Source organism: Microcebus murinus, chromosome 10 (genome assembly GCF_040939455.1).
Source record: "Microcebus murinus isolate Inina chromosome 10, M.murinus_Inina_mat1.0, whole genome shotgun sequence".
NCBI classification, from domain to species: domain Eukaryota; kingdom Metazoa; phylum Chordata; class Mammalia; order Primates; family Cheirogaleidae; genus Microcebus; species Microcebus murinus.
In genome coordinates, this window is record NC_134113.1 from 49,676,044 (window position 1) to 49,702,711 (window position 26,668).

Here is a 26,668-nt window from a genome sequence, read left to right on the forward strand (position 1 = left end):
GGAGGTGCCAAGATAAATGGGGGCCGTGACGAGAAAGGACGGGGTGGTGTCTGCCGGGTTGGCCCCGCCCCGTCCCGGTCTTCCGAGTGCGTTCGTTGTTTGCCGACTCGTTCCGCCGGGCGGCGCCCCGCCCGCACCCCGCGCCTCGCGCCCCGCGCCAGGGCAGGTAAGGGATTCCCGGCGTGCCGGCGTGCGCGTCTCCTTCCTGGAAGGTTTTCCGAGGTCCGTGTCCAGGCCTCGGTGCCTCTGCTCCCGGGTTGTAGGAGACCGTTGCGGAACGGAAATCTGCTTTTCATCAGTGAGAAAAAGTTAAAGAGGAAGTGGGTTGCGTGCGCAGAGCTTGCTCCAGGAGAAGGACTTGGGTGGGTCCGGTCAGACCTGAGGGTGAACCTAAGGCTGAACCTGAGGCGCGGAGGGGCGTCACCCAGCCATTGTGGGGCGTAGTCGGACCTCGCCTCAGGTTTCTCACCTCCCGAGGCTGTGTGTCCCGTGAGCCCGTTTACGAAATGAAATCTCTTTTCCTGAGAACCAGGAAGTAAGGCCGGCACCTGGCAGAGATGCTTGTCTCATGGACAGCCTCCAGAGCCTCCACTCAATTCTAATTAGCGTGTTTCTGCGGCTTCCAGGTTTCCCCGGAATTAGAAAGTGGGGAGGGGGTCTCAGGGTCAGATAAGTACATTAACAGATGTGGGGGGGTGTCCCTGACAGCTTGGAAGTGAGAGAAGAGAGAAAGGATGAAAGCAGACCCTGGGAAAGCACCTCCAGCTATTTCGAATGGGAACTATTAGCGCCTCAAAATCCGAGGCGCCTGTAAGAAGAGGATATTAAAATCTCCCTTTTCCCTTTCTGGGAGCAGTCCTTGAAGAGGTCTGTCAGAAAGTTCAGATTTCTTCTGTTGTGTTTTCTTGCGAAGCATTCATTTAAAGTTTGCTTCTTACCTGGCCAAACTCGCTCCTTCCACACACAGTCTTCATCTCAGTAAATGTCAGGAAACTTGTTCAAACCAAAAACCTTGGTGCCATCTTCTGCCTCTCCACATCAGCACATAGGATTCTATTGGCTCTACCTCAGAATCTATCCAGCATTCCCAGGACTTGTGCCGGTGCTCTGCCGCCCTAGTCCAAGCCTTCAGCCCTTCCCACCTGGATTATTGGGACACTCTCCTAACTGCTCTTTTCCTGCTTGTACGTCGTTACTCCAACGTCCTTTATTCTCACAGCCCCAGTAGCCTTTTAAGACATGAATAATAGAGCTTGTCTCCTCTCTTGTGAAAACTTCACTCAGGGAGTCAACAAAGTCAATACAAAGGCTATAAGGCTCTGGGAGACATGGCCCATTTACGTCTGGGACCTCATCTACTACTTGCCTGCCCCCCCCCCCTTCTGCAGTCCCACCGTCTCCTTGCTGGTTCTCAATGGGCCCACTTCCAACTTTTGAGTTGACTATTTCTTTTGCCCAGAAGCTACTCCCACAGATATCTCAGTGACTGGCTTTCTCATTGTTGCAAACATTTAATCAAATGGCACCTTCTTATTGAGGCTTACTCTGACTACCCTATTTAAAATTATAACCCCTTCTCTGTTTTTGTTTTTTTTTTTTGGGGGGGGGAGGGTTCTATTCCATTTGGCACCATCTAACATACTACAGAGTTTATTTATTTGCTTATTGTCTGTCTTCATATACTCCATGAATTCAGGTCTTCTTTCCTTTTCTATTTTTCTTAATGCTCTCCAGAGGCCTGGAATAATATCTAGCACAAACTAGACAGTAGATATTTGATGAATGAATAATATTATATTTTTCTAAAATATATTCAAAGCACTTAAAATTACTTACCATTAAGTTAAATCAGTATTTGAAAAAAATATTTTATGTTTAATTTATGGCACACCAGCACATATCCCAATTTGAGAAAGGCAGCTCTGTATACTTTAATAGATCTGGAAGGCATCACCAGCCTTCGTTCATAATGATATTAAAGTATCCAAAAATAAAGGTTAATGGTTATATAGCATGTTTTTCTAGGAACACATGGAAGTGAATAATATGTTTTAGAAATATTTTAAATATGTGAAAGGTACTGTGATTGATAAAATAAGACTGCCATCACCTAAAAATTTAGCTGTATTCTCAGATCTGTTATTTATACACTCTCCACAATTTTAGCCCCTCACCACAATTCTGAAAATTGAACTTAAATACACTCTGCACATTTCTTTTTTTAAAAAGAAAATACATGATACAAGAATAACTTCTGCCAGAAAATAATAATTGCTACTTTTTTGACCACCTATTTGTGATAAGGTTAGGCACTTTGTGTTTGTGGAATTTAATTGTCATATCAATGCTTAGGTATTACTATCTCTGTTCTTCAGATGAAGAAGCCAAGGTACAGAGAAATTGATTTACTGGTCCTGGTCACAGTTGGCTATGATTAAAACCCATGCCCATGGAACCTCAAAGTCCGTCTTCCCTCCATCTCTGTACAATCTCTTCCACTGATCAGAATGCTAAGAAAGCACAGTCTTAAAACTTTATTGATTCATTTAACAAGAATGTTATGCACTCCTGTGTCAGGCATAGTACTTTGAGAATGTGCACATGTGTGGGAAGGCATTAAGTTCCACAAGCACTGATTTTAGTATACTTCTCAATTGCCACTCCACCTTTTATACTTGTCTTATTTGAAAATATGAATGGTTTTCCTTTACTGTGAGATTTAATGGTGTGAGAAAACATCATGAAGGTATTTATTTATTTGTAAGCAATATATCCTGTTCCACTTCTATTAATCCTAAGTGTACTAAAGTAAAATCTTGAACAATTTGAAAATGATGACACTTTTTAAGTTTTTCTACATGGTCTATTTTTGTTATTGAAAAACAAAATGAAAACAAAACCACCATAAAAACCATCATCAAGGAATAACCACTGTTAACATTTTGGCTTATGTTCTTACAAGTGTGTGGTGGGAGTGGGTTATGAATTTATGTTTAAATTAAAATTTTAATTTCTGAGATTTTGAACTTTTGGGCCCATATGTATGGATGAGTTGTCAAAAGTCCTTCCTCTTCCTGACATCCCTACATCATTACTTCTGGAAGAAATCTGGGTGCAGAAGAGCTACCAAAATTTATCCCTGGCTTTAAGATAATCTGTTTTTATTCTTAATTGCATGTATTTTATCTGTAGTTTTTAGGATTACCAAGCAGTTCTGTCTTTTCTAGCTTTGACAATTATGTTGTACTTTTTACTCAGTAGAAAAGAATCTTAACAAATAAGAAAGGATAACTTGAAAAGGGAGCAATTGCTCCTAGGTAAATACAATTTCTTAATTTAAAAGAAAAATCAGTCTTTCATTCAGCACTAATGTTTTCAGTAACTGCTAAAGTGAATTTGGTTGGGTCCCTGCCTAGGAGAGCATGCTGTCTAACAGAGAAGGCAGGCACATAAACAAAAAAATATAATAATAGAAGAAAGACTGGGTGACATTTTTGGACCAAAAGAGATGACTATCAGGAAAAGCCAATAGTACCTTTTGAGTTGGGCTTAGAGGAGCAGCAGGCATTTACTAGATGGCCCTTAAGGTTCTTGGGCAATTATTTAACTAGCCCTAGATGACCTACCTCACTTCCTGTTTCACAGAGAAAATAACATTGTGTGGGAATTCTCCCTCTCTCTTCAAATATATCTGTATTCAAACTTCTGCTTCCTTCTTTCTAGATTCAGAAGTTTCCTTCTATCTAAGGCTGATTTCTTCATCTATACTCTTCACTATCCCATTTGTATTGCCAATCAGTTACGTCTTAAACCTTTACAGTAGCAGTTCTCTAAGTGTAGTTGGTGTCTCCAAGATTCTTTCAGGAAGTTTATACAGTCAAAATCATGTATGGGTAAGTGAATCATTCAGAATGCATTAGATTTTAATGTGCAAGTTCATTAATACAGCTTCAGATTCTACATGGCAGCTTATGTCTGTGTGAAGCTAGATTTTTTTTCATTTACATCAACCGAAACAACATACTGCAGCAGAATGAATACAGAAGCAGATATGAGAATTCAGCTGTCTTCTATTAAGTTAAACTTTAAAGAGATTTTCAAAACTGTAAAAAAATGTCACTCTTCTGATTTGGGGGAAAATATAGTTATTTTTATTAAAATATATAATGCATGCTAACATGTAATACATTTATTGTTATTTTAAATGAGTTAAGAATAAGTAATTTAAAAAATTCTCAGTGTCAATTTCTAATATGGTAAATATTGTTAGATATAATCAACATAAACAAGAGCCCTTTGGGGTCCACAATAAGTTTTAACAGGGTAAAGGGTCCTGAAACTAAGTTTCAGAACACCTCTCTCTCTCTCTCTCTCTCTCTCTCTCTCTCTCTCTCTCTCTCTCTCTCTCTCTCTCTCTCTCTCTCTCCCCCTCCCTCCCTCTCCCCCTTTCTACTCTTCTCTCCCTCTTCCCCCACTCCAACCCACTTCCCTTCATAGTCAGACTTCTTGGAAAATCTATTTTTGCCATTTACTCCCTCTTCCACTACAACTCTTCTTGAGTCAATAGTGTCCTTCTGGTTTTCAAATCTAACATACCTGTCAGTAGTTATTTGACCTCCTGGGTCTTTTATACCAACCTGTTCCCCATTCTAGAAATCTCTGATATGCTAGTGTCCTGGTTATCTTTTTACCTTCTTGCCCTCAATACTTTTAAAAATTCTTCTTTCACTTTATTCTTTTCCATTCTAACCATTCCTAATAGGCACCCTCATTTTTACCATTCAACCATATATGTGTTATATGCTCTCAATTTGTATATTAGAATACTTACATATTCTTGTGATCATTCTTTACTGAAACCTCTCTCCTAAGCTCCAGACCATAAACACACACACACACACACACACATACACACACACACACACACACACACACACACTTGGTGACAACTCCCCTAGATGGTACGAGAAGTAGATATTTCCTATTTAACATGAGCCAAAACCAAAACAAAACCTAGGAATCATTTTCCTTGTTCCCTCTTTCTCCCTTTTCTTTAATTTCTGATTTTTTATGGAATTATTTTCATTTGGCCTCCAAAATCTTTTAATCTTTTTATTCTCAATTCTTGACCCTTTACTTTTTCCAGTCTCTCATTTCTGCTCACCTAGATTATCGCAGACATTTTCAGACTGGTCTCCTTGCCTAAGTGTACATTCCTATAATTTTTTTTTTTTATCCAGAGGAATATGTATTAACCAAATAAGGTCATATAACACCCCTTCTTAAAGTCTTGAAGTGGCTTCCCTGTAACTTTTAGTATAAGTTTAAACTCTTGTCTTAGCATATGAGGCACAGGATGATTTGGCCCTGCTACATTAAGAACCTCATCTATTCTCACTTAATTACATGCATCCTATGGTCTAGCTATTGCCAACTCCTTGCCTGAGATTAACCCATGTGTTCTCACCTTTTCCCATACTATTCCTTCTATGTGGAATTTTCTTTTGAGTTTATCTTCATTCCCTTTCATTCATACTTTCAACCTCTCACTCCAACCAAATCTGTATTGATATTCCTACTTCAGATTGCCTCTTCATGACACTCTTTCTTTGGGCCCCATAGCACCCTGAACATACCTATTTTGCAACAATTTACCACTCATTGTAATTGTTTGTATTCCTTGCAAGACTTAACAGCTTGGGTGCAAACATTTACTCTTCTGTGTGCTCTCATCACTTAAGACAAAGCCTCACATATGTTTGCTGAATATATGAATGAATGAAAGGAAAAGAATGGTCTTTATAGAAAAGATAGTAACATCAACAATGCATCAGGTCATGTGGGTGAATCTAGGAGTCAGACTTGAGTTCAAGTCCTAGATCTTTTACTTATTACCTTTGTGAAGGTAATAAGAGAGATGATAAAACTTCTTTAGACACCGAGATTAAATGAAATACATAAATCACCTACTAAGGTACTGGACAATAATTTATTTATTCATAAAATAAACACCTAATAATATCTATGATGTACAAGCCGCTAGTTAAGTATTAGTGAATAAAATGAGCCTGGTCCCTGGACTTAGCTTAATATCTAATGAGGAAGATAAATAGTAAACAAACTTATTATTAGAAATACATTGTACAATGATGAAAGATAATTAGGTATAGGGCAGGTAAACCTACTTAGATGTGGTAGGCAAGGAAGGCCAAAAAGAAGAAATGAATACTATCATAGAAACCTAGGATACAGAGACACTTTTTGCTTTTTACTCTTCTATAGTCTTAGCATTTTGTTCTCTATGAATGTATTATTTACTCCAAAAATTAATTGTATTTTTAAAATAAAAACTTAAAGGAATCAGAAATAATTGACATAAGAATATCTGAGTCTATTTTTCTTGATTAATTAGAAGAAGAGATCACCACTTGTTGAGAATAAGGGACATGGAGAACAAATAAAAACCATGTAGAGAAATGTAAAGGTATGAAATAGTCACTAAGGACAATGAGAGAAGACAAACAAAAAGAGTAACAGCAGTGGAAGTCCCAGTGGAAAAATGTTACCGTAAATTTGTATGTACATCAGTCTATTGAGTTAATTTGGTGTTCTACTGCTGTATTCTGAAGCTCTGATGTACAAATAGATTATGAGATTTATCCTCGACTACAGCTCTCCAGGCTGTCATGGCAGAAGAAAAAGGGGGTTGAGGAAATAATGATTCTGTTTAGAGAGTAAAGTGGTGAACCATGGATTTTGGCCTAGTAGGAAATGAATTGTGATCAGGCAGATCTCATGGACTCAAAATGTGCAGCGGTCAAAGAAGAGCATGCTAAGTGAAAAGTAGGTGGCTCGCTTTTAATGCTATACAAATTATTTCGTACATTTTTTTACTTCTACCAAAAAAGTATTATATAAGTTGTTAATAGTAAATAAGTACTAATACTTATTGAAAAAAATAGTTTAAATTAAAAGAAAAATTTACTAATAGATTTGTTTTCTGAATATGCTCACAGGAATTTTTCTGATAAGATAAACATTTTGCTTCTTTTTGTAAATTTCACTTGGAAAATATGAGTGTCAGAAAAAAGTCCTCCAGTTTTTATTGATATTTAGAGGTAGGAAAAGAAGTAAACTCAAAAGACAATTAGAAAAATAAATTAATAATTTTAACATCTTCTCAGGATATCAATGACTTTACTTTGGAACACTCCTTTATTAATCAATTGCCAACATTTCATATGATATAGCAAAGTGTGATGCATAAGCTTACAGATGTCATATCTAAAACTACTGTAAAATTTTAATGAGAATTTTCCATATTTTAGGAATAGAAGATGAACAAACCCATAACATCATCAACATATGTACGCTGCCTCAATGTTGGACTAATTAGGAAGCTGTCAGATTTTATTGATCCTCAAGAAGGGTGGAAGAGGTTAGCTGCATCTATTAAAAAACCATCTGGTGATGATAGATACAATCAGTTTCATATAAGGTAACAAATAAAAATTTTTCTTTTTAAATTCTTATATCATAATCCAGAGTGATCAATATGTATAAATAAAATTGTCTAATATTGTAGTTTAGAAAATGAACCTCTCACTGTGGAGAAGATAGTAGTAATAAGTAATCTTTTTTTTTCTTTTTGCAATTTTTGCTTCATTCCCCAGTATGTCACCAGGGCTAATATTGTGATGTTGCAAATAAATTTGGGGGTTAGAATCAAGATTCTCACCTTTGTTCTGGTTCTGTTTGGCAAATCAAGTACAGTTCATTCTGCTTCATACTTCTCATTTCCAGATTGAAGGAACATGAGAATATTGTAAGACTCTCCAGTAAAATTCTAGAGCCTAAACTTTGAAGTGTGTGAATCTCTAATGTACTCTAACAATGTCTTTTTGGAATTTTTCAAATCAACTTTTTAAAGTTATTGCTTATAATTGTACACACATCTATGAATAGAATTCTTAGATCTTAGCCAAGATTCTTCAATGCTATTTTCAGATAATTTCCATTTTTCCTCTTTACTCATCTCTGCTTGATTTAATCTAAAATATAAATGCCAATTTTAGTTTCATCAGTCATTGCAGTTAAAACCTGATTTAAAAAAAACCAAAAACCTAAGTCAAAATTTGGTTTGGGTGAAAAAAGGAAAAGAAATTTACTTGTGGTTTTCAGCATTGACCTGGTAAAGAACCTAAAGCCTTGGCTCCCATAGTAGTCCTTCCAGGAAGTGTTTCCTCATATGAAGGGTGAACATTTTAAATTACTTGAAAGAACTTCAGTTGAAACCTTGTAAGCCAATTTTTAAAGATAGTTTGTTGATATTACTGTTAAAAACTTATGGAGGATAGCTGGGGCAATGGCAACAGGAAGAAAAAGCTCTTCTTTACAGAATAATGCCAGCAAATAATTATTAAAAGAATGATAGAATTAGAAAGTTACCAATTTGCAACCACCAGTGAATAATTGATTCATGCAAGGCTCATTGGTGAGCCTAAAAGCATAAGGTGAATATGTTGGTAAACAGGACATGCATAAGATTTCAAAATATCCACAAATTACTTATGAATTATGAAGGGGGATGGAACTTTTATAATGAAGAAATCTTAACCAAGTGATCAAACTTCAACATCACCAGTAATGGTACAAAAAGCCATTATGTACCTCTGGATATGATATAGTAGGAAGAACACATTATCACCTAAGTAGTGTTCTAAAATTTTAATCTGAATTTAATCGTAAGAAAGTAGTTTGATAAATCTAGACTATGAGACATTCTCCAAGACATCTGGCCTACACTCTAAAACATTTCTGCCGCCCCAGAGGCACAGATTGATAGAGAGTACAAATGTGGCAAAATTTTATCCGTTGTTCCATTAGTGAATCTAATCGAAGGATAAATGGTTGTGCATCATTCTTTCAACTTTTCTGTAAGGTTGAAGTTTTTCAAAATAAAGACTTTAGAGGAAAAGCAGAAAAACTATATTGGTTAAGTTTTTAAATGTACTTTTGAAAACTAATTTTCAATTTTAAAGCAATGGAATGAAAATGAATCTGTGTTTTTCCTTCAATTTAATTGAAATATAGTTAAGATTCAGGAATAATTCCCTAATGTTATATATATTCTATTTATTTAATTAAGCAGGCTGATTTATTAAACTTATATAACTAACAGAGTTAAGAAGTCATATAGGAAGTAATATAGCTAAGTAGGTTGAGAGCATACCCTTAGGTCAAGTGAGATCTGAATTTAGACCTCTACTTGAATTCATTTTATTGGCTGTGTGGCTAGGTACTGATTAACTCTCTAAGCCTGGCTTTCTCATTAGTAGAATAGTATGATAATTATAGTCTCTTTGAACAAGTTCATATGTGTGTATCCTGAAGCACACTAAGTACTCAATAAATACCCAGTAAATGTTAACTTTTATTATCATCTTTGGCATCTTTTTTTCCTTCTGTCTGTCTTTCCTGTCTCTTTGTAATTATTGCATGTTCACTTGCTCTTCATTTCCCTTAATACTATAGGAGGTGCTGTGGGTGAGATGGGGCAAGGGGATCAATTCCTATTTTCACATGAACTCAATTTATAGATGCTATGGTTTGAATGTGTCCCCTATATGGCCAGAGTAGGTTAGTTATCTCAGGAGTGGGTTACTGATAAAAAGAGGAGTTCAGCCCCCTTTATCTCTCTCTCCATCTCTGTCTCTTTCTCCCTCCCTTCCCCCACCCTCTCGCTTCCTCTCTCGCTTTCATGTGTGCATGTTCTTTTGCCCTTCCATCCATCTACCATGGAATGGTACAGCAAGAAGGTCCTCACCAGATGCAGCCCCTCAATCTTGGACTTACCCAGCTTCTAGAACTGTGAGCCAAATAAACTTCTATAATTTGTAAATTACTCAGTCTATGATATTCTGTTATAGCAGCACAAAACAATCTAAGACAATAGACTAATTTTATTTCTTTGTTACTTGCTTTTAAGGAGATTTGAAGCATTACTGCAAACTGGAAAAAGTCCCACTTGTGAATTACTCTTTGACTGGGGTACCACAAATTGCACAGTTGGTGATCTTGTGGATCTTTTGGTCCAAAATGAATTTTTTGCTCCTGCAAGTCTTTTGCTCCCAGGTAAACTGTGACCAGGGTGTCAACAATTAGAGTGGAAAGACAAATGGCAGAAATAGAAACATTTCTTCTCATGCTTACATTTTTCTCATAGTAGACAAACATTATACTTGAGAGTCCCTTTCGTTCTTTCAGCTCTCCCCAACTCTTTTTTTTTAATTTCAAAATATTAAGGGGGTACAAATGTTTTAGGTTACATGGACCATTTCTGTAATGCTTGAGTCCTGGCTATAACAAGCCCCCCAGACAGGACAATTGTGGACTCTGCTGTTAAGGTGATGAAATCCTCATGAATGAGTCTTATCCTGCGATTAAAGTTAGGTCATTTTGTGTCACTAGGAAGTTTAGAAGGATACAGACTGTAGGAATATAGCTTAGGCTGTAAGAAAGTAATTATTCTTTTGAGCTCTTGCTTTTTTTTTACCTTCAATTTCTATCCTGATGGGACTCTATGATCATGATTCCCATAGATTGTATTCTAGTGTGTTAGTGTCTAGTTGCTTACCATTGATGCCATTTACACCAGTGGTTCTCAACCTTTATTGTGAATAAGAATCATTTGGCTTCTTTTCATACATGCTGATTCCTGAGCTCTATTGCAGACCTGCTCAATCAGAATTCTGGAATTGGGTTCAAGGTCTGTGTTCTTAAAAAAGTGCTTCAGTGCCTCTGGTGCAGGTGGCTCATGGACCACTTTTTGAAAACGCTGCCTTACCCTCCCTATTCATCTTTATCACAACTTACAGATTCTGTCTAGGTAGATTCTTGTGTATGCTGTGAAAATATGGGCCACCCTGTAGAAACTGGAATGATGTTAAATGAACCAAGTTTGTAGTTTAACTTTTTCACAAACACTTTTTCTTGTGGAAGAACAACTTGTATCTTACTTCATTTGACAGATGCTATCCCCAAAACCGTTAACAAGTTGCCTTGTCAAGAAGCTGTAACAGTTCAGCAGACGCAGATGCCTTTCTGTGGCAAAGATAGGACATCTGTGAGATCGGTGCAGAATCCTGAACAAAACTTTACACCCCCTGACTCCTCAAGTCCAGAAAATAAAAGTTTAGAAGTTAGTGATATACGTAAGTAACGTTTTCAGTGCTTTCCACTAGTGGATTTATCATTAAGACTATCACTGCTTTAAAGTAAAACTCTCTTTCATTTGTTTGTGCAGCAGTCAGAGGCATACCGACAGTAGCTCTTTTGTGGGTTTTTCCTCTTCTGATTTATTAAGTACCATTTTTATTGTATTAATTAGCATATTATCAGTGATTAGAGGTAATAGGACTTGCAAACAACCACAGAAGCTGTGAAAAAAAATAAGTAAATATTTATATAACTTGAAAGAATCACTTTTTAAAAAAATAAAATGCTACTAGAATTTTGGGTGAGTGACTACAGTGTTTGGAGGGTAGGATCAACAAACAGAATTCTCAAGATCTAGGTTACAATTTGTATTTTCAACATGGTTTTGCGCTCTCCCACCTTGCCTAATCTAAAATTGTAAACGTTTACATATATATGAAATCTTCAAATGAGAAAATACTGAAATTATTAAAAGACATTTCTTTTTTAAGCAATTTTTTTCTTATTTTATTAACCTTATTATAGGTTTTCACAACTTTTCATTTTATGAATTGAAGAATGTCACAAATAACTTTGATGAACGACCCATATCTGTCGGTGGTAATAAAATGGGAGAGGGAGGATTTGGAGTTGTATATAAAGGCCAAATGGACAATACAACTGTGGCAGTGAAGAAACTTGCAACAGTAAGTTATATTTTCAGAAATAAAAAGAATGAAAGGAAGAGTTGCTTCCTAGTGCTTTGTAATAGGTTTTAAGTTAATCTTGAGGAAATTTATTATTTCAGTAAGTATTGTCTTTAAATAAACACCTTTTTAAGCTGGTAGTTCTTGACATTTAAAAATCCATTGAAAACTATGGGCCCTATCCCTAGAAAAATGTAGGTATGTACACATACACATAACCATTCATGTAATTGTGGGAAATTCACAAAATAAAGTTGAAAAGCCCTGCTTTACAGAGTGCTTCATGCATAATCAGTATTAAAATGGTAAGATACTAAAAAAAATTTTATGAAACAACTTTGTTTGCATTACTTTTTCCATTAAATAATTAAGTTTATAAACTGTACATTTAGAAAAAGGAGATTGAAAAATTTCTTGTCTGTGTCTTTTGTTCCCATTTCTATTGAAGTTTTCACCATTTAATTATTTATTTATTATATTCTGAATCTGCTGTTATATCCTAAAAATATCCATAGAAAAATAACAAAAAAATAAATAAAATACATGTGTATATAATGAGAGTCACTGCAATATATGTTACATATGCTTTTGCAGGTTTTGTTTTCCTTTTTGATTTCAAATTTACTTGTGTTTTCTGTTTTCCAGATTTTTTTTCAAAGTTTGTATGCAGTAAAGTCTTATTATTTCATTTTCTTCTTATAACAACTCAGTGAAATTTATATATTTTTTTTATTTCACTAACTAGCCATGGACCTTGAGCAAATCATTACTATTTCTAGACCTCAGTTATTCTATGAAATGGGAAAAATAAAATCTTATTAGTTTAAAGAAAGGGAGATCAGGCGACTGATCTCTTGAGCTCCCTTCCAGCTTTAGGATCTTTGGAGTTATTGTATTGTATTACATAGTATATGCTACTTTATTTTTTCAGATGGTTGACATTAGTATTGAAGAACTAAAACAACAGTTTGATCAAGAAATAAAAGTAATGGCAAAGTAAGTGTTAATTTGGCAGTGTCATATAATGAAAAAGAAAAGGATGAAAAGTAAGGAACCTTCTTCATTCTAGAGTATGCCATTAGCTAGTGATATTTGCAAATATATGAAACTAAAATAAAGGGTTTAGATTAGAGGAATTGAAAGTACTTTTGGCTCTGTAATTCTATGACTACATATACTCATGTATCTGTAGATTAAACAGCAATTTAATTTAAGTCAGTATTTTAAATCACAGAAGGTTATACGGAATTTCAACTATCTTCCATTATCATGCTTTCTGCTCCCAGGATTCAGGGGATATCAATTATAAGGATACCTTAAAAAAAAACTATTTATAGGATAATAGGCGTTTCATTGTAAGTTAGCATCCATAAAGCAATAGGGAAGTGTTCCATGCAAAGATGCTTCGAAGGCATTGACCCAGTATGCTGAAAAATGTTTGTCATCATCAGGAAGAGTAGGAGGAACAAATAAGTTATAGATAAGTTATTTCAGTAATTATAGTGATTGATATTTGAGTGTGTACAATATACCAGACACTGTGCTGTGTACTTGTTTTAACCCTCTTTTATGTCTTTTAATTATCTCTTTTAACATTCACAACTGTTACAAATTCCCTTCTTTTTCTTAACTGAGATTTAGAAACATTAAATAACGTGGCCAAAGTCACATAGCCAGTAAATATTAGAGAAATTATTTAAATCCAGATGTCTGATTCCAGAGCCTAAGCTTTTGGTCGGAATCCTGGTGGGATTTACCAAATTATAGCATTAGACCCAGTACTGTAAAATCACCAGTTCCAATTACTTAACTGTAAGCAGGAAAGAATAGACTGAAATTTGATTCATGCACAATAAAAGTAATACACACTGAAAAAAGATCAAATCTCTTTTTTTTTCAGGATTTGTTTTTCCCACCATTACCCCCACTCTCCAATCCTAAAAGTAATTTGTTCAAAGTAGGTAATGTGGAAAATACAGGAAAATGTTTTTAAAATAATTAAACTATCTCTCAAATATACCACTTGGAAATAACCATTACTAACATTTGATATACTTGCTTCATGTTTACATAGCATTTTTGCCATGTCATAAAGATTAATTTAAAAGCATTTTAAATTATTGTACAACACGCTAGCATATGTGAGGATCATATTTTATTTAAGTATAACCCTACTAGGTTTATCCTGAATTTTCAATATTACAAATTAAAGCTTCTTTAAAGCTCTTTGTACATGAATTTTTAAATGCATTTCTACTTATTTCATCAGGATAAAGTCCTAGAAGAAGAATTACTAAGTAGGAATGCATGAACTTTTTAAAGACTTTCCTAATATATATCCAAATGACGTTATAGATAAGTTATAGTAATTTATATTCCCACCAGCCATGTATTACAATTTCAAATTTCACTGTTTTCTCACCACCACTGAATATTATTACTATTTTTTAATAAGTGCCAATCTCTGGATCTTACTAGCAGAATGACCTTGACCATTCTATTTATTAGTTTTCTCATCTATAAAATGGGATGATGATAATAGTACTTACTTCAATAAGTTATTGTGAGGGTTAAATTTTAAAAAGGATTTAAATCACTTTCCACAATGCCTTGTATATCATATAAAGCCAGCAAATGTGAGTTATTCATGTTTAAAATATGCCAATTTGGTGGAAAATGGAACACTTATTGCTTTAATTTACACTTCTTAAAATATCTGAGAGTAGAGGAAGTCTGATTTAATATAACAAGATGCTAGAATTATAGATCATTTTGAATGAACAAAATGAATAAACACTTGAATGGAACACTTATATCTATAAGGTATGTTTCTAAGCTCTCGTACATATATGTGCTCATTTAATTCTCACAGCATCCATATTACATAATAGGCATTATTTTCTAGACTTGGCACTGTAAAAAAATTATCTTCGTGAAACTTAGGAAGTGCAGGGCTCACAGCAGGAGGTGAACAGCTGGCAAGTGAGCGAAACTTCCCATCTAGGGAAACTTCCCATGGCTCCCATTACTGCCTGAGCTCTGCCTCCCTATGCATGGAAAATTATCTTCCATGAAACTGGTCCCTGGTGCCAAAAAAGACTGGGGACCACTGATAGAAGCTGAGGCTCAGTGAGATTTTTCTGTTTTTTTGAGACACAGTCTCACTCTGTCTCCTCAGGTAGAGTGCAGTGGCTTCATCATTGCTTACTGCAACCTCCAACTCCTGGGATCCTCTTGCCTCAGCCTCCCAAGTAGCTTCCACAGCACCTGGCTAATTGAGGTTGTTAACTTGTCATAGGTCATATATCCAGGAGGAGGCAGAGCTGGACTTTAAACTTAGGACTTTGAACTCTGAGCTCTGTTTTCTTTCTGCTGTACCACAGATGCCTGCAGTTTTGTTATAATGCAGGTCTCTTTAATTTTATTCCTTTCAAGTATATAAAGAAATTCAAATTAGGTTATAAATAATTAGATGTGATTAAAGATCAGAAATGTCTAAATTGGATGTAATGAAAGATCATGTCTATAAATCAGTACTTTTAGTATGTTAGAGAATTCTTGAAAGTGTTATAAAAGTTTCAACAGACTTCTTGAAATCTTATTTGTGCTATCACTGAAAATTGTGCTAAACAAAAGTAAGCATTAGCCTAGTCCTTAACCAAACTACCACAAGTTCCAATGATCTGAATTATTTGTCTTTTACCATAAAATAGAAAGTTTTGCTTCTAATGTTGATCAATATGGGCTGAAAAAAAACTATAGAAAATTATAAACAGTTAACAATAAACATATATAATAAATGATATATAACATTTTCTTGCTCTTTTTTTCTGTTAAAACTCTAAATTGAATAACTTCTAACCTAAAGATGAATGTATAAGTATTTATTAAAATAATGGAAAATTATTTGTCACAGGTGTCAACATGAAAACCTAGTAGAACTACTTGGTTTCTCAAGTGATGGAGATGACCTCTGCTTAGTATATGTTTACATGCCCAATGGTTCACTGCTAGACAGACTGTCTTGCCTGGTAAGATATTTGTTCATCAAATTGTTTGGCTTTGTATTTCTATGTTGGAATACTAATATTCTCTTTGTGACAGAATCATTTAAACCATATTAAACTTAATATTTTTCCTGCTTTATGAAGTATACAGTTAATATGTAAACAACTGGGATTGCTGTTCTCTTAGGTAATAATCTAAAATGTAAAATTATCAGTCAAGGTTAGACTATGAAGTTGCTTTTATATATTTTTATCTTCAAATAAGAAATGCTAACCTCTATTTGATCTTATTTGGATATTATTTTTTAACAAGTTAAATAATTGTAGTCCTAAATTCTTAGTGCTATAATATCATCTCCAGTTGTTGCCTAGAAAAATATTCTGTGTTAGATATTTTCTACAGATTTTTGTCATCCTTTTTTTAAATCAATTTGTTTCTTCATAAGGATGGTACTCCACCTCTTTCTTGGCACATGAGATGCAAGATTGCTCAGGGTGCAGCTAATGGCATCAGTTTTCTACATGAAAACCATCATATACACAGAGATATTAAAAGGTAAATGCTACTGTTAAAAAGGGTTTGAAAAGCCATCTTTAAAGAATAATTTGCTCTCACTCTTCTATTCACTATTCACATGTGTGTCTTAATGTACAGCATCTGGACTTTTCCCCTCATCATTCCATGAAAGTTCTTCTCACTAAAAACATCTATAATCTCCTTTATTCCAAACCCAATGACCTATTTTCAGTACTCACCCCACTTGAACTTTTTTTTTTTAAATATCATGTTATTCTGTTCTTCTTGCCACTTTTTCCTTGTGGAAATTAGGTTTTTTCTTAGTTTCTGGATCACCCTCTTTTCTGAATCACCTTTGTCCTCCCTGAATACTTTTTGATTCTCTTCCTTTGTATGTATTTATCTAGTTAAACATTTACGTATTATATGCTAGGTAATGTATATAATATAGTTAGTAAAAGTAGTGTATATAGTTTGACATCAATCAAATAATCACAAAATAATAATAGAATGTTAGTGTATAGTATAGTATAGTATAGTATAGTATATAAGATTAGTATAAAGACAGGTTCCCAAGAATATGATATTTAAGCTGAGATCCAAAGAATGAGTAAGAAATTAGTAGGCATAATTTGAGAGTAACTATAGAAGATGGGGTAAAGAACATTCTAGGCAGAAGGAACTGCATTCTGTAAGACTAGTTGTGAGAGGAAATATGAGAACATGAATGAAAAATGAAATAAATGCAGTATGACTGACATATCGAAAGTAAGGAGTAGTGGATGGGAGATAAAACTATAAAGATAGGCAGGGAGATAGGTGCCTTAGGACCTAATAGACCAAGGTAAGGAACTTAGATTTTGTCATAAATGTAATGAGATACACTTGAAAATTTTAAGTAGGGATGTGGCATCAGATTAAGTTTTGCAAAGATCACTTTGACTGCAGTGTAGAGAACATTTTGTAAGATAAAGCAGTTAGTAGGGTATCATAGAAGTCTTGGTGGTGGCAGTTCATATGAAGAGAAGTGAGAGTATAAGATGGCAACACTTGCTGATATCTTGGCTGTGGAGGAGAAAGTATCAGGAATGACTCTTGGAATTATGGCATCCAGAATTGCATTCTGGAATGATTGTGGCATGATTCACTTATATAGAAAGGACTGAAAGAGGACCAGGTTGGGCTGGGGTTAGAAGGGTGGTTAGAAAATATGAGTTCTCTTTTGTATATGTTGTGCTTGAGGTTCTTTTAAGATATAGAAGTGGAGATGTTAGACTGTGTGATAATATAGATTTGGAGCTGAACAAAGACTGAGCTGAAATATAGATGTGTGCATTACTTGCATAAGATGATAATGGAAGAGTTATCATAGGGTTGTATTCACTTCAGGATAGCTATAGATTAAGAAAAGGTCCTAAGATTAAGACCTGAGGGACCATAAGACTTAATGTAAAAGAGAATGATCTTTTAGAGGAATCTAAAAAAGTATATACACACAGAAAGAGAGGATGAAAACCAGGGAAGTGTGATGACCTTGAAAACAAGAAAAGCATTTCCCAAGAGGGAGTAGTCAAAAGAGTCAAGTGCTTTAACCATTGGATTAGCATCACACAGGTCATTAGTGACTTTATGGAGACCCATTTCCACGTAGTAATTGGGTCAGAAATCAGGTGGCAGTTGAGGAGAAAGTGGGAGATAGAGAGCTTCAATGTGAGTGTAGGTAAGTCTTTTAAGACATTTTACTAATGAAGGTTGATGGCTGGAAATAGATGTGTCATAGATGTCTCATTTGGTAAACATTTTTTTAAGATAGCAGAAACTAAAGCATGTTTATATGTCTATGGGAAAGATCCAGATAAGAGGGAAAAGCTACAGTAGAAAAGAGAGTGAGGTAATTTATAGAGTAAGGTTCCTGAGAATGTAGTAAACAGCCCACGCAGAGGGACTGACGTTAGGTAAGAAGAGACACCATCTGCCTTCCCTTATGTATTGGTATTCTCTTGTGTTCTTACTTCATTGTCTCTTCTACATGTTCTTGATGAGTGGTATTATGTTGATTTTAACTGCTGTCTATATGTGGGTGACTCTCAAATCTGTGTCATCAGCTTCCAATCCTGTATTTTCAGTAATCCATACCAAAAACACTTCACCTAGATGTCCCACAGGAGCCTCTAAGTCAACCTATCAGAAATCAAACTCATCATCTCTTCCATCCCAAAGTCATCTTCCTGTATTTCATTTCTGATCAAATGAAGTCACTATTCATTCTCTCTCCCAAGCCAAGGACTTTCTCATTCCCTATATCATAGTAATTACAAAGTTCTGTTGAGTGTGCCTCAAAATTTTCATTTTCCATTTATCTGCAGGACTGTGCCTTTGTTTAGATTCTCGTTATTTCTCATTTGCTTTATTATAAGCCTTTCTACTTAACCTAAAACCAATCTGTACCTGTTCTCATTTATTCAATATAACACTACCAGGTTATGGTCCTAAAGTCAAGTCTGATAACATCAGTTCCCTACTATGGAAAGTTTAGCTAGTATCCTTTTGCTCATAGGATAAAGTTAAAATACTCCCCATGTTCCATGGACACTGGTTCCTTGAAATTGATCATATATACCATGTGCTTTTATGTTTTCATCACTTTGTACATGTTACTACATTTGCCTGAAATGTCTTTCTTTCACTTTCCTTGTTTTCAAGGTCATCACACTTTTCCTGGAATCGTTTAAAGATATGCAGAATTAAGATACTTTGGTTAAAAATTTGAGTTAAATGAGAAATGTTACGAAAAAAATTAGGAAAGGTGCTTTGGAAGACTTCGTGGAAAATTATCCTGTAGTAAATTATTTGTGGAATAATGAAAATACCTCTTACTGACATGGATAGTTTTATTTTATTTTGATTCTTCTAAAATTTTTCCTTAAAAAACAAAGAGGAAAAGAAGACAGCAATTCTTTTTAGCTGTAATCTGAATTCTACATTTATTTCCACAAATTTCAGGCTTTTATGATACATACTATAAAATGGTATACTCTGGAAACACATGTGTACATATATGTATGCATATATACATACATACATAAATCTATTTGAGGAAACATTTGACTTCCTTGGGAAAAAGAAACATTTTTTTCCTCCAAACTTTAATTTTTTTCAGTGCAAATATCTTACTAGATGAAGCCTTTACCGCCAAAATATCTGACTTTGGGCTTGCGCGGGCTTCTGAGAAGTTTGCCCATACGGTTATGACGAGCAGAATTGTGGGAACAACAGCGTATATGGCACCTGAAGCTTTGCGAGGAGAAATCACACCTAAATCTGACATTTATAGCTTTGGTGTGGTAAGTTCCATGTTTATAATAGTAAAAATAATCATTCTGCTGTAATTGTGAAATTGAAGTAGAATATTATTTTAATATACCTGTCACGATTAGCTCTCTAGTGTAACTATAAATTGCTCACATTAACCTCTAGCTACACTAGAAAGTTTATAAAAATTTCTCCCAATGTGTAAAACTTTTTAGTTGATGTTTGAAATGACTGCAAGAAATGATTTTCTTGCCATCTATCCTGTATGAATTAGCATGACACTTAATGCATTAAAGGAATCATGTCACACATGATTAGTATCATATTTTTTGGCATTTTCTAATGTACCCATCTATTCCTAATAACTTTTAAGATAGAATAAGTGTATAAGTGTACCTTTTTCTCTGCATCCATGCAACATCCATGCAGCTATGTTGTTTTTTGACTTTTTTATAATGGCCATTCTGACAGGGGTAAGGTAGTATCTCATTGTGGCTTTCATTTATATTTCCCTGATGATTAGTGATATTGAACATTTTTTCACATGTCTATTGACCATTTGTCTACCTTCTTTTGAAAAAAATCTGTTCATGTCTTTTGTCCACTTTTTGGTGGGGCTAGGCCTATGTCTAGAAGAGTTTTTCCTACCTTTTCCTCTGGAATGTTTATGGTTTCATGCCTTATGTTTAAGTGTTTCATCAATCTTGAATTAAGTTTTCTGTATGGCAAGAGATATGGGTCCTGTTTCATTCTTCTGCATGTGGCTATCCAATTTTTTCAACACCATTTTAAAAAATATGGTGTCAAAAAGCTAAAAGTAGACCCACCATTCTATCCAACAATCCCAATACTGGATATCCACCCAAAGGAAAAGAACTCATTTTATCAAAAAGACACCTGCACTAAAATGTTTATCGCAGTATAATCCACAATTGCAAAAATATGGAATCAACTTAAATGCTTATCAATACATGAGTGGATAAAGAAATGTGATATATTGTGATATATATATGTGATATAGATATGTACACATATATATGTATATATATGTGTGTGTATGTATACACAAACACACACACACACACCCCATGGAATTCTACTCAGCCATAAAAGGAATGATATAATGTCATTCACAGCAACTTGGATGGAACTAGAGATCAATATCCTATTGAAGTATCTCAGGAATAGAAAAACGAATACCACATGTTCTCACTAATAAGTAGGAGCTATAAAATGGGTGCACGTGGGTACAAAAAGACATAAAGGACACCGGAAACTAAGAAGAAGGGAGGGTGGGACATAAAATTACCTATAGTGTACAATGAACACTGTCCTGGTAGCAGGCACACTGAAAGTCCTGACTTTAGCATTATAGAGTGTATCCATGTAACAAAAACTTTCATACCCCCCTAACATTTTGAAATTAAAAACTAAGATAGAATAAGTGGTAAGTATGAGTGGTTGGAGAAATTGGGGAGTGGGAGATGTCTTCATCTTATTTTTTCAGATGTGTTTCATCTGTGTAAATTTAATTTCATAGCACAGTAAAGTTAAGACACAGGGTGATAGAATATGCCTGACGTTTAGAAAATAATATTCTCCTGAGAGCCATAGAAAATTATTCTTGTAAAGAATCCTCTGCAGGGCAAGAAAAGGATTGGGAATTCCTAGAACACATGTTATGTAAAGCTGATTGTTTAGTAAGTTGCCAATAAAAAAAGAACTGTTTATGGGCATGGTGAGACCCTAAGGTGTCCACAGAAGAGCGGTGGTGAGAAATGCCCATAGCTCACGTTCTTTCCATTTTAATACCTAAAAAGACATAGGCTTTGAATGAAAATGATTAATCAGATTTTATAATCAAGATCCATATTCCTTCTAGTTCCTATATGTTGTCTTGGGTATTATATTAATGGATTTTTTTGTCTTCATAGGTTTTACTAGAAATAATAACTGGACTTCCAGCTGTAGATGAACACCGTGAACCTCAGTTATTGGTAATTGAAAGATTAATTTTTTCTAATCCTTTTCTCTTTGCATGTATAGTCTAAATTTGGCATCTAGAAATGACATTTTCTACTGGCAGTCTTTCCATTGGCAATTACGTGGTAGCATGTGGAAAATGCATTAAATATTTCTGATCTCAGCTCTGCCATGAAGTATTTGTGAAGCCTAGAAAAGTCATTTATGTATTCTTTGTTCTGGTTTCTTTGTAGGTAAAGTGAGAATAGAACTAAATGATTTCCAAGGTCTCTTTGGTTTATTTTTATTTTGCTACTTTCAGGGTAGTTACTGATAGCGTTTTCAGGAAGGAAAACCATGTTATGTGTTCTAATGGGACAAACCAGGGTTTAGACAATGTACATGTACCAGATTGTATCCCTAGAATGGGGATTAGAAAGTCAAAAAGTATAACTTATTTGTTCAGTGGCCTGGTGCCATACTTTATTGAGAAAAGTCATAAGTATAATATCTATTTGTTATAATATTGTTACAGATATTAGTTATAAAACTGTATAAAACTTTTAAAGCTTTTCATGGTATACTGGAAATTCAATAATATAATATGACATGTAATATAATATTTCACATTAGAGTATATTAATAGAAGATAATATTGTAAAAAGTTATTTAATATAATATTTAATATAATAATTAGATTTTTGCAGTGGTACATTAAAAGTAAAATCTTAATCAGAGAAATAAAATTCTCAATCCCATTGGTAGTTGGAGGTCAGGAGGAATACAAGTATAGATAAAGCTTTGGGTGTGGATTGAATTACTACAGAGAAAGCGTATAGATTGAAATACAGGAGGACAAGGAAAAAAGGCATTGGAGGGCTAAAGATGGAACCCAGTGTTTCAGTAATTTACAGCTTATACTCCTGTCTAAAGGCCTACATTTTTCATCCTTTTGCCTAAAACTGTTTCTCTTCAGAATGTATAAAAGCCTCAAAACTTTGAGTAAGGATGAAATGCAGAAAAACACAGGACCTATTTCACTTACAAGTTTTGCACTTTCGCATGTAATAGCAAAAGTCATAAAACTTCAGGGAAGGTTATACTTTTTCACCCATTAAGGATTGACTGTAGTATGACTATAAAGTAATAAGATTTTAATATAAGTCCAGTTAAAAGGGAGTGATCCTTTAAAGAACTTTTATATCACTATTAATGGATTCTGCCATTGCTAACCACTTTCAAAATTCATCTTGTGAAAGGGTTTTTAGAGAATTTACATTCTACGTCTCATAGTCTTTTCCATCTTTATTAGTTTCCTAGGCCTGCCATAAAAATTTACCACAAAGTGGGTGGCTGAAAACAACAGAAAGTCATTCTTTCATAATTCTGATTGCCGGAAGTCTGAAATCAAGATGTTAGCAAGGCCATGCTTCCTCTGGAGGCTCTAGGGTTAATCCTTCTTTGCCTCTTTTAGCTTCTGGTGGCATTCCTTGACTTACAACCTCATCAATCCAATCTCTGCCTCCATGGTGACATTCTCTTTGGTGTCTGATTTCTTTCTCTTTTTGTCTCTTATACAGACAGTTGCCATTGGATTTAGGGCCTACCTAGATAATCCAGGATAATCTCATCTCAAGATACTTAATTACATTTACAAAGGCCCCTTTTTTCAGATAAGGTCATTTTAACAGGTTCCAGGAATTAAGACATAGACATATGTTTTAGGGGGCTACCATTCAACCAACTATACCATTCTAGTCCTACACCTCTCTCCTTACTCATTATGTTTTCATCATGGCCCTCTCCCCCTTTTCTCCCTCCCTTTTTCTCTTTCATTCAACAATCTGATTACCCATAGAGAAGTTTGTCAGGTGCAGGGAGCAGGTGTCTGAGTCCAGAAGCTGGAATTGCACTATTAGAAACACATCAGGAAGCAGCCCACCCTGTGCTGTAGGCCTAGTAAAAGCTGCAATGGGAACATAAGAGCAATTAGCTCATAACATAAATATAAAAATTAGAAGGCAAATGGGTAGAAATATCTAGGAGTTATAAATAAAAATATATATCTTTATACACATGCACATACAAATGTATATACACACACATACATATGGGAGAGTGTATGTATATATACATATGTATATATGTAGTCAAGTTGCTTAATGACAGAATGCATTCTGAGAAATTCATCATTAGGCAATTTCATCATTGTGCTAACATCCTAGAGTGTATTTACACAAATGGAGATGGTATAGCATGCTATACACCTAGGCTATATGCTATAACCTATTGCTCCTAGGCTATAGACTTCTACCATGTTACTGTATTGCATACTGTAGGCAATTTTAATACAGTGGTATTTATGTATATAAATATATCTAAACATGAAAAGGTACTATAAAAAGATGGTATTATAATCTTACAGGACCACCATCATCATATATGTAGCTTGTCATTGACCAAAAATATCACTTTGCAGTGCATGACTGTATTTATTTTTTTAGGGTTTGTCCTGTACGCCTTCAGTTCTTAATAAGATTATAAAAGAAGATAGTAAAAATGAGAATACATGTAATTCCAAAGTAGCTTAATTTAAATAAATTTATATTCTAATTTCTTTCACTTTTTTGAAGCTTTTAATAAAGTTTTAACCCTCATTTTAAAGCTAGATATTAAAGAAGAAATTGAAGATGAAGAAAAGACAATTGAAGATTATATTGATACAAAAATGAATGATGCTGATTCTACTTCAGTTGAAGCTGTATACTCTGTTTCTAGTCAATGTCTGCATGAAAAGAAAAATAAGAGACCAGATATTAAGCAGGTATTAATTTTTTACACTTATTTAAAAAGTGAAAGGGGAGGGGTTTATCATTTTTTCCTAAGTGTATATTTCAAACCAACTGTGTAATGTGGTTTTGTTTTTTTCTATCTTTCTTTTTAAAAGGTTCAACAGCTGCTGCAAGAGGTGACAGCTTCTTAGAACTTTATTGGAATAGACTTTTGACTTTTTATACTCAGCTATCTAAACCATTTTTAAACTAATTTTTTTAAACATTCTTCTTTACCTTTAACAAAGGAGCCTGGTGCAGTGCAGTGGTTATTGAAGCATGGGTTGAACTTACAACGTAAAGAACAAATAAAAGTAGAGCCACCACATCAACAATTAGCACTACCCACTTAGTATCACCCTCAATTCTTGAAATAATCCCTGAAACATCACCTTTAAACATCATCAAACACTGTTTGAAAACTATAGGATTAGCAAAAAGAAAACAGGCTATAGCATGAAAAGACCTTGGTCTGAAGCCTAACTCCACTACTAATTTGCTGTAAAGCTTTGGTCAAACTCTTAGCAGCTGTGAGCCTTGGTTTTTTTCACTTACATCATTGGACTAGCATCTGCTGTACCCAACAGGTAGTCATAAAAATCAAATGATGCAGAATATATAAAAGCACTTTGTAAATGATAAATTGATATGAAATTTAAAGTTTATAGAGACAATTATAAAGTCCTATTACAACAGTATGTTTATAGGCTTATGTTCAGTGTTATTTTAAGCAGTCATTCACCACAAACCAAATATCCCCTAATGATGCTGCCATAATGATGTCTGTTATTATCTTATGCTACATGGCAAATTTGAAGGAATTTTGTAGCTGTAATTAAGGTTCCTAATCAACTACTTTTGAGTATCAAAAGGGAGATTGTGTTGAATGGGTCTGACTTAATCAGGTGAACCCTTTACAAGAAGTCAGAGATTCTCCTCTGGGCCTTGAAGAAGTACCATGATGTAATAGGGCCACATTGGCTAAAACCTACAGATGGCCTCTGGGAGATGAGAACCACCCTCCAGCTGTCAGCAAGCAGGAAAAAAAATTGGACCTCATTCGTACAACCACAAGGAACTGAATTCTGCCAGCAATCTGAATGAACTTAGACAAGTACTCCAAGCTTCAGGTAATACCACAGCCTGGGCTAATACCTAGATTCCAACTTTGCCAGACTCTTGGTATGAGAATCTATCTGAGCTTGCCTGGACTTCTGACTTATAGAACCATGAGATGATAATAAATGGGGTTGCATTAAGCCAAGTTTATGGTAATTTATTATGCAGCAATAGAGAATGAATATAGACTACTCCCATGATGATTTCTCATATTTACAGGTTCTACCCACACCTGAGGGGTATATAGAAATTATAGAGCATGTACACCAGATTGTAGTGTATATACTGATTTTCACTGGATTTCTCTTTTCATCAGCCCCTAGTCTTTTGTAGTTTGTTTTACCATAGAGAGACCATTGGATAGTAGTGGCAAATTTTTAATGATTTTTAACTATTTAAGTTTAAAATTCTTAATTGATTTATATGAAGATGCATTACAGCTTTTAGTGAGAAGGAATTTACTTAAACATAAAAGTGATAGAAAAACTGCTATGCATAGAAGGAATACCTAATGTCTGTTCATTCATTCGATAATACCTATTCATTCATTCAATAATCTGTGTCCTTAACACACCCAGAATAAGAGAATGTAGAGTGAGCTGTAGCAGAAGAGGATCATCCTCTATTGTGTATTGTTTATAAATTAAATATTTAAGCAGAAAGAAACATTTGCTAGTTGAGGAGGGAAAAGGAAAATAAAATGATTTAGCCCAAATCTAAGCAGGAACCCACATAATTTGAGACACAGTATGGTTTATAATACTGATAATTATTTTAAAATGTAATAATTTACCTATTTCTTGAAATACATGTGTAAAATAGTATATATATAGCTTATATGGACTGTGAGCAAACCATATTAAAATTTCTTTTAAATGTAAACCACTTCATTGACTTTAAAAATTTTACAATATGATAGATGTTTCCATTTCGTCAAATAGAATTGATATCAAATTTACCAAAATTAGGCCTAGCTTCCTTCTTAGATAAGACTGTACCTTAACTCTTTTGAAGGCA

At 34.6% G+C, this 26,668-nt stretch overlaps 1 protein-coding gene across 1 annotated transcript; it reads left to right on the top strand.

Annotated features, from left to right (window-relative positions):
* Nucleotides 1–18: 18 nt before the first annotated feature.
* On the top strand, nt 19–25,796 carry IRAK4 (interleukin 1 receptor associated kinase 4). Its single transcript, XM_012747515.3, has 12 exons — nt 19–166; nt 7,329–7,498; nt 9,989–10,134; nt 11,031–11,213; nt 11,743–11,903; nt 12,835–12,899; nt 15,820–15,934; nt 16,357–16,466; nt 19,588–19,771; nt 21,674–21,736; nt 24,367–24,525; nt 24,649–25,796. The coding sequence occupies exons 2-12, from the start codon at nt 7,338–7,340 to the stop codon at nt 24,682–24,684; spliced, it is 1,383 nt and encodes a 460-aa protein (XP_012602969.2). The 5' UTR covers nt 19–166; nt 7,329–7,337; the 3' UTR covers nt 24,685–25,796.
* The last annotated feature ends 872 nt before the right edge of the window (nt 25,797–26,668 follow it).